The 15,996-nt window shown below is 40.0% G+C and overlaps 1 protein-coding gene across 4 annotated transcripts in view; it reads left to right on the top strand.

Moving 5' to 3' along the window:
• The window catches only part of esyt2a (extended synaptotagmin-like protein 2a), a 56,052-nt gene that overhangs the window by 32,568 nt on the left and 7,488 nt on the right, over positions 1-15,996 (top strand). For 2 of the 4 annotated variants that reach the window (XM_023426193.2, XM_087179286.1), the window contains exons 9-15: positions 5,672-5,792; positions 6,548-6,724; positions 7,248-7,330; positions 8,293-8,341; positions 9,022-9,111; positions 9,219-9,314; positions 14,649-14,711. In XM_023426193.2, the coding sequence (XP_023281961.1) occupies positions 5,672-5,792; positions 6,548-6,724; positions 7,248-7,330; positions 8,293-8,341; positions 9,022-9,111; positions 9,219-9,314; positions 14,649-14,711 (679 nt within the window). Of the gene's footprint in view, positions 1-5,671; positions 5,793-6,547; positions 6,725-7,247; positions 7,331-8,292; positions 8,342-9,021; positions 9,112-9,218; positions 9,315-11,063; positions 11,166-14,648; positions 14,712-15,996 lie in introns of all 4 variants that reach the window. The other 2 variants (XM_023426190.2, XM_023426194.2) reach the window with 2 other exon arrangements.

Below are 15,996 nucleotides of genomic sequence, written 5' to 3'. Positions count from 1 at the left end.
TCTGCATCTTTTCATATGAAAGAAATTAAGGAAATTAAGAGGTTCTGTTTTAAGTTTGTCTGCTGAGCTAATGGAAATGTTAATAGAGGCAGATGTGGCACAGAGTGAGGTTCTCTGCCAGTGGCCAACCACTGGGGGAACTCTGTATGTCATTGTCAAGGTCTATGGCACAGGACAGCGCGCACTGTGAAAGAGACATTAATACAAATGTGTGTGTGTGTGTGCTGTGCAAACCAGTGAGATGACAAAGCTTTCTTTTTTTAAGTGTGTGAATAGGTGCCATCTTGAAAAGGATAATCTAGTTCTCCTTATACATCCACGGTTCAGCTTTAATCCACATTTTTAATTTGCATATTGACAAAGAGACGTTGTTTTTCTCTCCTCGTCCTCGTCCTCTTCCCTCTTCTCTTCTTCCATCACAATTTTGTTTGTGGTTCTGTAATTTTAAAAGACCCAGTTTTGCAAAGTTCGCAGCCTGCCACGCTGTTGCTCCTGTGTCGCTCTGTGTGTGCCAATGACTCAGCTAAAAGTCTCGCTTACGGGGGCCCTGAGAGCTCAACACTCTGCAGCTTAAGAAAACACATGCAAATAGACAAAAACACAAACAAATTCACCTAATGTCCTCATCCGTTTGAAGCATGTGTCCTGAAAATACTCACAACACAAGCACTTAGTGAAACAAGTAGCACATACGACCACAGACGCAAAAAAAACAGATGCACTTGTTTCCTTTACTAACCACTTCTCCTCGACCTCAATGGAAAATGTCATAAGGTCAAGTAAGAGATGTGAAGGAGACTTCCTGAGAAAATTCATTTTTAGTGCAGGACACATTGGGAGGGGATTTAAATTAGGTTACATTTACATTTAGGTGTATAGTATGTTGTTGTGATGATGATATAGTTACATACAAATCCAATATGCCTGTCCTTCAGGATGACTCCTAACTGCATTTCAAAGAGAACACATCTGGATTTATGGATTTGGAGCTCAGTTTTGGATTGTGTCACAAACATAAAACAGGTGCACTGTTTGGTTGTGGGTCTGCCATGGTTGAACTAGTGGTGCGTCGCCTGCAGCAAGGAATTGTGGGACGGCATTATGTTCTTTCTATTTGTAAAGGAAGGTCCAGTGTTTCTTATGCTGAAGGAGATAAGATAGGAAGCACTGAAGCTCCTTTCCTCAGTGTTTAGAGAATTTTCGCAGTTTCACTCAGTTAGGAACCTCGCTAAAGCAAAAAAGATTTTTTCAACCGCAGCCAGGTCCATCACTTTTTTGTGTCCCCCTGGAAACACTTCCATTGTCGTCTGTGGTACTTGTTTCTGTAATTGCTTGTGTTGTGAGTATCTGCAGCACACGTTTTGTCAAATTGGTGAGAATGTTTTCTGTATTTGCTCGTGTTTTTTTTAAGTTGCAGTGCTTAGAAAATCTCTCAGGGCCACTGTACTCGCTGCACTTAGTCCATGTTTTTTTCTGTTTGGTTTTGTTTGTTTGTTTTCTTCGTAGTAGTATTAGAAGTTCTTTTTCTTCTTCTCACCTGCTGCATCGACTCATCGACTGTCAGGGGACACTGCTAAAAGTAACTTCAGTGTCTTTAACTGTGTCACTGGAGCACCATTAATTATTTAATCATGCCATGTCCCCAAGAATATATTTGCATAATGATGCAGTAGTTGATGGGAAGACACACATGATTTACACTTTGTCAGGGAAATTCAACACAACTTGTGCTCAACACAACGTTTTAATAGAAAGATGACTGAAGACTTTTTTAAAGCAGGAAATCTTTTTCTAACCTTACTGTTGTGTTCCAGCAAACAGGAAGTAAAGAGAAGCATTTTTGTTTAAATCTTGGTTAGAAAAACATCACATCTGATCACTCTGAACCCTTTAGCAGTAGGAAAACTAAAATCAGAGTGCTTTTTGGAGCATGCAGCAGCACATCCTTCCCGTTTGACATAATGAGAAAATGACACCGGTGCTTTGAAGAGACGATCCCAGTGGACACGCAGCCAGAGCGGCCTATCAGGCTCTCAGGCTCTGCTGCTGCTGAAACCATTACATTAACCACCGGATCACAGAATGGATTATGACCTGTATTTTTCCCCACTAAGTGTTGGTATTTTTAGTAACGTGATTATGAAAGAGAGAGGGGGGGACCGCGGGACCGCCGCAGACTGAGATGCGACGCTGGGCGGGTTTGAGAGAAGCTTTTCCAGACAGGACTTCTGTCAGTGCCTCGTCAGTTTCCATGTCATAGGATTTTTTTATGTCAGATGAAAGTGGAAAGTACACTCGCCACATCCAGACAGAATGCACGCTGAAAGGTTATTAGTTTAAAACTCTATTGCTTCATTTGCTTTCCCTTGTGGCTTCGCTCTGGTGTGTGCGCCAGTGAGTTAACGTCACAAGGACCTTCACCAGGTCTGAACGTCCTTTGCCAGTCACTGTTGTCTCATGGGGCGGCTGTGGCTCAGGATGTGGAGCCACTGTGAGGAGGTCATCCACCAATCAGAAGGTCCGTGGTTGATCCCTTGCTCCTCCAGTCTGCATGTGGGCAAGATACTGAACAAATTCCATCCAGTGTCCAATCAGTGTACGATGGGTGAGATGTGGGAATGTGAATGTGGAAAGTGTTGTAAAGCACTGTTCCGCTCCCTGTGAGAGTCCAGGGGTTTAGGGAAGCAACAATAAATGAATTGGTTAACCGGGCAAAAACACGCAACACACCACACACAACACTACAGCAAGTAATGAGCACTCTGAGTGGTCAATTTACCGTTGTGAAATCTTCGTAAAAATGAACGTTGTGTTATCGTGGATGCTTCTTTTCTAGTTCCATTGTGAGAGTTTTTGAGGGTACTATAGAGAGCTAGAAGTGAAACTAGAACTAGTTTCTGTTTAAGGTGTAGGAAAACCTCATTCTGACTCACATTGACATGTGTGATAAGTGTAAACAGGAAAAAAAAACAACAAACAAAAAAAAACGCCCTACAAATGTCACCATACTCAGCTTGATGTTTTGCAGTTCACTCCAGTTAAAAGCTAACACCAGAATGCTAACATGCTCACATAGACAATGCTTACTGATGTTGAGCAGGTGTGATGTTTCATCAAGTTCAGCTCACGTCTTTAGTTTGGAATTTGTTAACACAAAGTACAGCTGATGCTGATGCAGATTAGACTCATTAGTTTTGCAGGTTTTTGATACTTTCACAGTATTAATATAGAACCTAGACCTGCTTATTAATCAAACAACAAGTGGACATCTCACTGATTTATGAGCAAAGACTCAGTCCACAGAGAAATGCACACATCCTGTATTCACAAACTGAGCCTTAAAACAGCCGTCAGGACTTCTGGAACTTTGTGATGTCACAACAAAGCGGTCACCGCTCTCAGCCATGCCCCAAGCCTCGCCCACCTGGACCCACCATCCAACCTTGCAGGATTTGGTTTCTCCAAGTTTTTACCTGAAATCTGTTACATTTTTATTAGATCACTCAGAAAACAGTCAGCTCACTGATCTCCAGAGAGAAGCCTGAGAGAGGAGATACCAAACTACATTGAGATGGTTTTTGGCTGTTAAAACCACAAACATGTCAATATATATCACTTTTAATCTTTTTTTTGCTTGATTTCTGTTCAGATGAAAAGCCCAGTTTACACAGGAAACAAGAACCATTAAGCCTGAAACACAACCTACAGGTGGTTACCACCCCTGCCCCCTCCTGCAGAGCTCCGTTACCGCTCTGCCAGCTGTGTGGTTATTCCTCCATATTGACCCGTTGCTGTTTCATGCTGCTTTACTGTTTGTCTTCAGCAGAGAAACCCGCTGCGGTTTCCAACAGACTCCGCCCTGAGAAATGTAGCTCTCCTTGTTTGACAAGTTTGTAAGAAATCACCAGAGAGAGAGAGAGAGAGAGAGAGAGAGAGAGAGAGAGAGAGAGAGAGAGAGAGAGAGAGAGAGAGAGTGTGTGTTGCTGCTGTGATCAAACTGCAGACCTGCCCAGGCCTTACCCTCCTTACACTCTTCCTGTGTGTTTGTGTGTGTGTGTGTGTGTGTGTGTGTGAGGGTACTCATATTTCCTTAGCGATTATTTGCATTTTGCCCTGAAACAGCAGGAAAGGTCACTTTCGTGTGTGTGTACGTGCAAACACCTATCCGGACTGCACTGGCAAACACTGTTCAGTCTGAAGCCAAAGCTGGCTCCTTTTATAGGCATGATGGGATGCGCAGTGTTGCACCAACCAACACTCATCTGGACGTAGTTATGTGTTTATTGAGTGAGCAGAGCAGGAATCAGCACGTCAACACTAAAAACATGTAACAATCACATTGAATTCCAGTGTAAAACAGACCCAGGATCCGCTCTGTGAGGGGGAAGTAAAGTCTTGCACCAGAGCAATGCAGCTGTGTTTTAATGCAGGATGCTGCCGCCCTCTAGAGGAGACGATGGTGTAATGTCAAGATGGTGTCGTCTATAATAAACCCTCCCTGCACCTGACGGAGTGAAGAAAGAGTAAAATACTGTAGAGTAAATTTGAAAACAAGCAGCGATGCCTTTTAACTTTTTCCTTGCTCAGCTTTTAAGATGTGAAACAGTGAGATTTACAATAGAGAGGAATTTAATTTTATCTTTTAGTGCTCATCCTATCAAAATAAAGGCACACAAATGTCCCCAAAAATAACTAAATAACTAAAAAAAAAAAAAAAAAAAAAAAAGCAGCATCTCCTTCCTGAAAGTGTCTCTGTTGCTTTAAATACAGCACAGACCAAACTGTCAGTGTTCAAAGAAGTAAGTCTCTCGGAAAGCTGTGTCACAGGGACGCAGTGTCTCGACGTTTTTCAAATGTAAGTTCAGAATCAATATCCGCTTTTTTTGTGTTTATACATACAAGGTCTTTAGACTCTAGAATTGAGCAGTTGTTAGAAACGTGTATCACGTCATGCTGCTGTTCCTCGTGTATGTGCGTCTTTGTGCTTGTCAAACATGTGCTACATATCCCACACTACTGTTGGAGTATCACATGTCTTTCTGCCTAAACACCGGCTGCAGCGGCCGTTGGTTCGAGTCCGACCCACGGTCCTTTGCTGCATGTCATCCCCTCTCTCTCTCTCTCTCTCTCTCTCTCTCTCTCTCTCTCTCTCTCTCTCTCTCTCTCCCTGACTTTCCTGTCTCTCTCTCTCACTGTACTATCAGAATAAATGCCAAATGCAAAAATGCCCCAAAAAATTACTTAACACTTTCCTGAAACCCTCACGTGTCTAACTAGCACTTACTAAGCACTTTGGATGCACTTCTTTCATACGTTCTCCTTGCACTTATTAAATAAATGTAGTACTTAATATTTACACCAAGGTTCCTACTGCGCTGATGTTCTTCACTTGTAAGACCCTTTGGATAAAAGCGTCTGCCAAATGAGTAAATGTGAATGTAATGTGTGAGTGTGTAAGGCTGGTGTGTTGATGTATAGACGGCTTTAACACTTTGCTCTTTGTTCAGTAATCCTTATTTAGTCATAATTTTAAGTGACAAATGTTTCTAAATAATCATTCTCTGTGTTTGTCTGTCGCCCCCACTCTCTCTGTCCCTCCCTCTCTCCCTCTCTCCCTCTCTCCTTCTCTCCTTCTCATCCTCCTTCTCCTCCTCCCTCTCCTCTGTGTCAGTGGTTTATGTGACAACATCATCCAGGACATCATCTACAGCTTCCTGGTTCTGCCCAACTGCATCAAGATCCCTCTGGTGGGAGAGGCACAGCTGGCCCAGCTCCGCTTCCCCATTCCCAAGGTAACACACACACACACACACACACACACACACACACACACACTGAATATGACTCACGAAAATAATAATCTGTTGCATTTGTAGTTATTGGTCATTGTGGATGATTTTGTTAAATCTTTATTTCCTGGCTCCTCGTAGTAAACCGGTACAAAAATGTCCCCTGAAGTTGTGTTTTATTTTACATGCTGCCAGTTCAGCTTAGCTTAACACTAACTCAAACTCATCACATATACAAGCTGCTTGTCCCTTCCAGCTGCTCCTTCACCCATCACCACTTACTTACATCGCCATCTTAGAGCTGCGTCTTCCTGCAGTCATGAGCTGAAACATCACAGCTCTGGTTTCCATTGTAGACGTCATTAATAAACCACAATCTTCTTTACTTAGAATAAATGACTCATCCTACTTGTTCATGAGTAAGCAGCCTTTCCTCTTTTTAGTTTACCTCAGATTAGTATTCTGTTGCTAAATAACTTTCCAAATTGTGACTGACCTTTGGATTCTTCCCTGAGGCACATGTAGGCGCAGATTGTCCTTATTTTGTCACTGGTCCACCCATATTTGGCTTCAGATTATTGGAGAATCTGAACCACTTGCAGTACTATTTCAAGTTGTGCTTATTTACTGTGAAAAAATATGTATAAAATATATTCAGAGATAATCAGTCGGTTCCTCCTGTGTGTTCTCCTCCCTTATTGGTGCCTTTTGAAAACGTTTGACTGCTGGTCCATCCTCGTCTCTCCTCGTCTCCTCAGGGCCTCCTGAGAATCCACTTCATCGAGGCCCAGGACTTGCTGGGTAAAGACAAGTTCCTTGGGGGGCTTATCAAAGGGAAGTCGGACCCGTATGGAGTCATCCGGGTCGGGGTCCAACAGTTCCAGAGCAAAGTAATCCACGAGACGGTCAACCCGAAGTGGAACGAAGTGTACGAGGTGAGTGACGGAGGGTCTGTACCATCAGCAGTTTCCCTGCTGCATTGAATATACAGGAAGTTATAATGAGTCATCTTTTTTAATATGCATTTACATAGATTTTTCTCTTTCATTTAATTCTTTCATTTCATTTTTGCCTCCTGCATGAAAAATCTTACACTGTGACACAGATCTAATCAAATTTTACACCAGTTTTAGCTTCACTCCATTGGCTCCCAGTATCTTTTAGAATACATTTGAGATCCTTTTACTTATTTGCAAAGCTCTTAATGGTTTGGGACCAGCTGACATTGCAGATTCTCTGTCAGAAACTTTGCTGAAACCTGAGTCAAGTCAGGATGTTAAATGTTGAAGGGTTTTTTTTCACTCATTACACAGGATCTCCAGCTGCACATGCGTGGGCTTTAATTGTTCAGCCTGTTCCTGTTTCCTGTTTGTTTGTGTGTGTGTGTGTGTGTGTGTGTGTGTGTGTGTGTGCGTGTGTGTGTGAGGCTAATGTGAATGTGTTGATTTGTGCTTTCAGGCGCTGGTGTCCGATCACTCGGGACAGAATGTGGAGATTGAGCTGTTTGATGAAGACCCCGACAAAGACGACTTCCTGGGAAGGTGCGACAAAACCAACTCTGCTCAGGTTTATCCTGTAAATGTCTGCGGACTTGTTTCATACTCAGAGGACACAAACACAAGCACATGTGTCTCTTATGATGTCTAGATATTTTGCATGAGTAAAGACTCTTGTTTTTTTATATCAGTGATTAAGACCAGAAGTTTTCTTGGATGTTATGCTTTCACAGTATCTCCTCTGCAGATGAGCTCAGTTGAAACTTCAATAAATTATTAGTTGTCAACAATAATTTTGATGGTTGAATAATAATTCATACATCCAGCAAAAATGCAGATAAGCTTCTTTTTTTATCTTCTTAAATAACAATAATAATAATTAGAATTATTATAATATGAATAGATTAAAACAGTTTAAAGGTGTAAACTGAACATCTTTGGGTTGTGAACGCGGGTTCGGACAACACTAGATATTTAAAGATGTCACCTTGGGGTCTTTTAACTTGTCATTTTCACTTTGTGATATTTTATTTACTAAAGATAAAGTGATTATTGAGAAGAAGAGTTTACTTCATACTTGCAAAGATTAATTACAGCCTCATTTATGACGAGCAGTAATTCAACATTGCTCAGATTCACTTTGCTGTCGAAAGGGAAAGTTTGACTTTGTTGTTTGTCAATAAGGATGGTGTCACATATAGATTCAGTAGTTTATGGATGACCTAACATATTGTGAATATTGTGTTGTTCATATCTTAAACAAACGATTCCACTGTAGGTTAATAGGATTTCACGCTCGATTTATCTGATAGTAGCGTCACAGGACTGAAAGTGATCAGCGCTATCACACTGAATTCACAGTGGTGCTTAATGAGCACAGAGGCCATTAACTCGCCGCCGTGTGAGAGACGGTCTGTGGCGACGCTGCAGCTGAACGCGGTGTGATGAGACAGCCTCGTTCACACGCCTTCGAAGTGAAATAAAGTTTGGCATTGTTTGTTTTTCAGTCTGATGATCGACCTGGCCGAGCTCCAGAAGGAACAGAAGGTCGATGAGGTAATGTGCATCTCCTCCTCACTGAACTGCTCCCAGTGTGTGTTTCTGCCCTGCACTTATATGTTTCTCCTTCTGCTTCCAGTGACCAGCACAGAGCAACTTTCATCAAACAAATAGACAATCCTACAATCCACCGTGTTATTACTCACGATATACAGAAAATAAATCATTTAGCATTAAGCTATTAAGAATTAAATATTTGGAAATAACATATTAGCAGAAAAAATACAAAACAAGACAAAAAGAAAATAAATAATAAAAATAATGATAATAATATATATATAAAAAACCATACCTAATATATCTTAAATACTGAAAACATTTCAGAGAAATTCCCAAATTGATCAGAGAATATTTTGAAGAGAGATTTTGAAAATGTATTAAATAAATTTTAGTATCTATATATCCATCTGTCTATATGCTAAATAATTTTGAAGTTCTGATAAAAGCTTCATTGCACCGTCTATCTTACAAAAAGATTACAAACAGTTGGTGTTCAATATATTATGTAGAATTTAGTTATGCACTTGTTTTAATATTAAAAACCCAGTTTTATTTTCTTTTATTTCTTTTGTTTTTTTTCCAAAACACTAGTTGTCACATAATTTCCAGGGTGTCACAGGGTGTGTTTCTCAGTAAAGTGCTGTCACATATGAAAACACTGATTTCTGTGCCCTCAGTGGTTTGTACTGGACGATGTGGCCTCAGGGAAGCTGCACCTCAAACTGGAGTGGTTGTCTCTGCTGCCCACACCTGAGAAGCTGGACCAGGTACAGGCTTCAGTACAGTTATATCACTGTGTAGCTGACCCCTGACCTCTGTCAGTTACTGACCAGCTGTGGTGCCTCCTTTCTTTTTCTCTTTTCTTCCCCCAAAGGCCCTAATGAGCATCAAGGCTAATCGCGGTCAAGCCAACGACGGCCTGTCGTCGGCGCTGCTCGTCGTCTTCCTGGATTCAGCCAGAAACCTGCCGGTGAGTCAGTCTGGTCAGCTCTGTGATATATAGATTATATAGAGATATATAGATATAGAAAACATATCAATGCTGTGTTGATCACTAATCAGATGCAGGAATTCACAAAGTCTTAAAGCAAAACACAACAAGACAGCGACAGAGCTGCAGGAAATAAAAGATGAGGAGGAGAATCGTAAACCCAGGAGTTATTCATTCATTTCAGTTTCATGTCAAAAAACATGTCATGTAAATGTCATTTTAAAAAAGAGGAAACATGAACATTCTTTCCTTCACGCTGTGTAATGTACAGCTTTGTTGTTTTTTGTAGCTTTTCAGTTAATACTTTCATGTCAAGTGGGTGATTTATTTATTTATTTATTTATTTTTTCAGTTTTTAGTGACTGAATATTTGGTGTTTTTACCAGTATTGAACATTTCTTCATATCCCATCCCTCCATTATTCAGGGAAGATAAAAACAAACATTCGGCAATCCTGGAAATTTCATCTGTGCTTCTTCAGTCTCACTCATCTGCTTTCCTACTTCTTTTCTGCTGTTCATTCATTCATTCATTCATTCAGTTTCACTCCATCTCATCTTAAAGGTGCAATACTCAGAAGAATATTGGTAATTCTGTTATAATAGTTCTGTTTCGTATTTTTATCTAATCTTGTTTTTTTATTGCACCTTTTAGCTTTTTTAATTTACATTTCACTATATTAAAAACCAAAATGATTTGGATTCTGGTCAAGATCTTATTGTAACTGATTATCAGTCTCTCGATGATTGATGAGTGTGGCAGTGATGTAATGTTTCTACTGCTAAATGTAGTTTTTATGTAAAATAACAACACTCAATGTGAAGCAATAAAATCAGTAAATGCAGCAGAACAGTTTCATAGATGTAATAAAAGAACATTAAATTTACATGAATTCTCAGTTCTACAGACTGTGTAGCTTTTTTAAACAGTGTAGCATGATCATCACTGATTTAATTACCATGAACAAGTGAGACCTTTTTTTTAGCCATTCAGTGCCAGTCCATAACCACACGTTTTTCTAACTTTACCAAATACAGTGTTTTATTCAAGCAAATAATAACTTTGATGCACTGACATTTTAATATTTGACATTATTTTTGAATTTAAAAAATAAGCTTTTTACATTTCTAAACTTAAGCTGTGGAAACGTATAACAAAACCCAGCTCCAAATGGCACTGTGTGCCTTTTTATTCCAGTGAAAGTTGCTCAGCTTTGACGTTTATGGTCCAAAGATTTTGAGCATTAGAGTTTGGTTGAGCAGACTGACCCCAAACACAAGTATAATGATACAGTTTCAGGCTGTGATGTCTTTGTTGGACCTTGTGGCTCAGGTTGTGATAATGAAAATAATAATTCTCGAGTGTTTCTGAGACTCAAACAGTCCAGAGCTTTACAGCTGTTTTTGTGAGGAGTATGTATAGAGGGAAACGCCTCTTTAAACCACCATGCGACGACCAATTCTGACTGCGGCTACTGCTCAGAGCTCAGAGCTGCTGCTGTATTGATATATTTACACACAAGGTCTCATTTGTTTGTGGTAATAAAACTAAGTGATCAGTGTCGATGAGATCACGGCGCCTGCCTGTCTCATACAAAACTGTATTTTCTAGTCTCAGCAACTTTAAATTAGTGGTGGTTAAACCTCTGTAGTACAGGACTCATCTTCCTCTTTTCAGCCTCCTCTTCTTCTCTGCTTCTCCCCTCTCTCTCCTCACCCCCCTCTGAAGAGCGTCTTCGAGGGGAACTTGGGCACTGGCTACTTAAAAGAGAGGCGGGCGGCGGGCCTCGTGTTTTGCGAGAACACCGCCTCTCTCTATAGGACCTTATTTGTGAGTCTGCTGGCTGTTTTCTGCATCTTAGAGTAGTTTGGAGAATCCCAAAGGTGTGACTGCCTCTGCTAGAGAGGTCCTGTTTTTTTGTTTTTTTTTACGTTTTGGTTGCGTTTGGTTTTAAATAAAGGTTTTTAAATGTTTGCTTGATGAGCATGAATCCCTACTAGCGCATGGGTTGAGTTCTCTAATATCATTTTTTTGGTTATGAATGTTATTTTGTCAGGAGTTTGACTGATTACAAAGCTGAGGAACACGACAGAACAAAATGTGACTGGAAAATTAGCCCCAAGGGTTCATGTTTTAGGACGATCAAAAGCATCCTTCCTCCTCCATTATTCTCCCTCATGAGGAATTATTGATCTTGCAAGTTTAGTCGACACATCGTTTGTTGTCTCCACTAATCTTGCTTCATCGGATGGGTTATTTTCTGCAGGGCGGAGACACCGGCAGCGTGTCCAGTAAAATGAACCTCGCCAGAGCTCATTCTCTGTATTGATGGCACTCATTTTCTCCCCAGACAGAAATGATGTTGATGTTTTTCTGCCAGATGACATTTTAGCAGAGCACTAGAGGCTTAAAGGGATTAAAAGAATCAATACTTCTCACTGTGTGCTATTTTAAAAGCATTACATCTTACTGTGTGTTCTGTAGGTGTCTCATTAGGTAACACAAAAATACCAGAAAAGTGTTTTTAAATCACAATTCATTTTCATTTTAGCTGTCAGCTTTTGGCAATTTCATCCTACATATTTGTAGACTAATATAATTATAATAATAACTTTATTTATATAGCACTTTCAAAACAGAGTTACAAAGCGATAAAAGACACAGAGCAAGTGTAACAGGGAGAATTATCAGTATGTTAAAACAATAAAATCAATAAAACAGACAAAAGAAAATAAGACCAAAAGTAAAAACCAAAGGTATAAAACTAAAGTTAAAAGTATTGAAATCAAGAATTAAAAGCTGTATACAGGTATGTGTTGAACTGGGGCTGCGACTCAGTACGCCTAATCTCTCTCTAGTCAATGAAAACTTTACTTTATACTTGAGTCTCTTTTGAGTTACAAAAACAATTGTAATGCAGTTTTAGTTGATAAAAACAGTTGTAATATAAATCCTTTTTAATCCTCAATTAATGCCTTAACAAAAACTGACAATGACCTAAAATCTAAAAATCTTTTTCTTTAAAACCAAAATATAATGATTTTAATTAAAATGCTTTTGCAGATTTTAACCTGACAAGTGCTGCTCAAAACCAGCCCCTAACTTGAAAGATTTTAGAGATTTCTTCAAGCCTTTGTTTCTTGAAGTCTGGCCAACCTCATCAACATCTTGTATTGTCATGGAAAAAAAGGTTGTTGACGAATATATTTCATTACAGTCTTTGTTAATGATATAATACTTTCTTGAATCAACCATTCACCTCTCAGAGAGGTTAAAACAGCTGCTTAGAATAAATTAATGTGATGTTACCAAATCAGTGTGACATCTAACTTCTTTTGGAGGGAGGAATGCATCTTGATATATTTTAGTTTCTGAGAGCAGGGAGGGTTAATTCTCTGTGGATTGCTTCCCTCCATCCCTCATGTTTTAAGCCCACTATTTGAGAACTGGTTTTCCCCATTAGTCTCCTTTGTGACTGCTCACCTCTAGTCTGCCACCAGGGGGCAGCACACAGTTACTGTTCCAATAAAAACTGAAGTTACTGTGGTGAATTTTACATATAGAAGACTTAAATAAGTAATGCAGTTGTGCTTGTTTGCCACTAGGGGTCAGCGATGAGTAAATGCCTCTTTAATCAAACTGCTTTCTTGTCAACATGCCTGTGTACCCTTTAGAAAATGTGATTATTGATCCCATCACTGGTCTGACATGATCAGGACCAGAGCCCAGTTTAATCCCACTCCACTTCCCGCATTTCAAAACATTCAGACATTGATATTCTACAGTTTTCAGTCAGAGATCATCACTGAGGTCACACTCGTCTTTTCAGTCAAGACGTTTATGATCACGTCATGCGGGGATACATTGACTAAGCATGTAAGCCTGCCCTTTTTCATGTGTCCTGGTTTGACTAAAAAATGAAAACACGAGCGTGACGGCAGTGTCAGACAATCAGACACTAGAGGGTTACCGTGAATGTCTCTTTTCTACTGCAGGAACTTAATCACCAATGGTGCTCTGTGCTTTCTGTAGCCTGAACTTTGGAGAACTTGTCAAGCCGTGGTACTTCCATGCGTTCCCACTTTCTTTTACAAACTGACGACACTGATTGTAAGATGACCCCCTTTTTCCAATATCTGCTCTTGGGAAAAAGACTTTTTGAAGATAAGAAACTTTTACACTCATGCTGTTGGGAAAGTTTCCCTGAGAAACCATTGATCCAAGAAGAAGAGAGCCCTTATTGAAAACTTCTCACCTATACACCTGAAAACCATGAAATACACTGATACATAAAACCCGCATTAATGTAGCTTGTTGATTAGTCACAGACTCACACTCTCCTGTCACGCTTATGAAATCATCACAATCATTTTCTGCTGATGGTTTTCATCATCTGTGACACCTGTTTGACATTTTCTCCCTGGTTCATTTCTGAGTAAGTAAATATTGCACTAAGTTCCTACAGTGGAAAAAGACAATGCACTGCCAGTTCATTATGTCGCTGTTAACTGGAACACTCACGCGCTCTGTGGGTTAGTGTGTCGTACAAGTCTGCTGTAATATCAATGGATTTCATACGAATATGAATCTATAAATGTTCCCCAATTATCACAACCAAAAACCATCTCAGCTTCTTTCTGATCAGAATGAATCCTTCCCTCTGATCTCCGTTTACCTCTCCTCCATTTTACTCACTGCCTCCTGTCTAATGCTGTGGTATTTTAACCAGAGTCCGACCAATATGTTTCAGCCGATACTGGTTTATTGCAGATGTTTTGTATTGACATAAATATTGACAAAGATCCAACAAAGAATGGCATATTATAAATATTGCCTGTGCCAGGTACTTTTTCCATTTTCCACCTAATTCTTATTTCAAATTGAATATACTTTTTTGTATTTGTATTTGAATTGAACTCTTAACAGCCAGATTTGAGAGATCATTGCCAAGAATACAGATGTGTTTAAAAAAAATATATAGTTTGCCGTCTGTGTTGCAATACATCATATTTCAATATCGGCGTCATGAATCCGTTGCTGGTCGGGCTCTAGTTGTGACATCATGTTCAGGTTGAATTGGGGAATGACATTAACCATGTGATCATTCATGTTGTCTCTCTTGTCTGTCTTGTCTTGTGGTGCTTCCTGATGTTTGGTGATGACGGCGGTGCTGGTGTGTTCTGTGTCCTGTCCTCCTCCTCCTCCTCCTCCTCCTCCTCCTCCTCCCTGCATGCTCCTCTTTTCCCTTAATAACCTGGTGTATGTGTGTGTCTGTTTGCTCTCTCCCTCCTTGTCCCTGGGGGAAAATCAAAGCGCAATCCGTTAGAGTTCAACCAATCGGGGCTGAAGAAGGCCTCGGTCAGTAAGGCCATCAAGGTAACGACACGGTAACGAAGCACACCCATATCGCTCAGACACAGAGGACCAACGCAGAGGAAACACAGCGACATATGTTCACACAGGCTTCAAACACTCTCACATTCAACTCTTATTTGAACTGTATGGCCAAAAGTATGTGGACGCTGAATATTACCCCCTTATCCACTGTTCGTCACGTAATTCTACTTATTTATGTAGCACCTTTCCAAACAAATGGGCTTGAAAAACAATCAGCAATAAAAGTAAAATATAATACAGTTACAGTTCAGTAATAAGCTGTAAGTTACAAATGTAATTAAGGGAAAGAAAGTACAATGAAAATTTTGGCTGGAGTTCGGGCGCAGCATACGATCAGGAAGTAGAACTGAAGATCTAAGAGAGAGAACTGGATTTATATTCGTCAAGGAGATCATCACTGTGTGATTCATAAACCGCAGCAGCACTTTCTGAGTAAGTGGGATTTAAGAACGGGAGTATATGTGCTCAGTTCTCTGGGTTCTTGTTAGAACTCTCCAGTTCATCTGAAAGGTGTTGGATGGGGCTGAGGTCAGGGCTTTCTGTGCAGGCCACTCGGGTTCTTCCACACCAAACTGGGAAAAGCATGTGTTTGTGGATCTTACTTTCTCTTATCCACACAGGAAAGGGTCCCGCAAACTTTTGGCCATAAAGTGCACCCTGTAGTGCAGAAAAAGTCTTCACATATAGAATGTCAAACCTTTATCCTCTTCCTATGGCTGCTTTTTTGCCGTCATTCCAAACAGTAATGCAAACACACGACGCCCATTAGACCCAAAGGTCAAAAAAACTGACGCAACATATTAATAAAGATGTGAACTTTTGCAAAGAAAATTCATATTTCTACTTGTTTTGCGGTTTATTGTTGAAAGTATACGCAGTAAGATAAAGACATTTCCTGTTGATGAGATAACAGCGCCACCAAATCTCTACATTTGCCTCACTGCTCACCGTTTACATTGTGAAACATTACATTCAGAAACATCGTAGAGCTTTCTAGAACTTGTATCCTAAATGCGTGAATATTCTCCTGAAAACATTAACAAACTCCACTAATCACGTTTGTCGTGTCTAACAATGTGTGTTGTAAATAACACAATTGTTGTCTGAGGTACATTAACACAAATTGATCTTTTCTTTCATTCTCACCTGATCAGTTTTTCAGACTTTCTTAGTCCGGGCTCTTTTATTTTTTTTCCTTTTTACCTGATGTACTTTTTGTCATAATTCCACACATTTTACCATCACATGCTGACATGTGATAAGT

Source organism: Seriola lalandi, unplaced genomic scaffold (genome assembly GCF_002814215.2).
Source record: "Seriola lalandi dorsalis isolate HSWRI2012SDOR001 ecotype SW California unplaced genomic scaffold, Sedor1 jcf7180002054816, whole genome shotgun sequence".
NCBI lineage: Eukaryota > Metazoa > Chordata > Actinopteri > Carangiformes > Carangidae > Seriola > Seriola lalandi.
The sequence above is the reverse complement of the archived record's forward strand: the minus strand, read 5'-3'. Positions and strand labels throughout refer to the sequence as shown.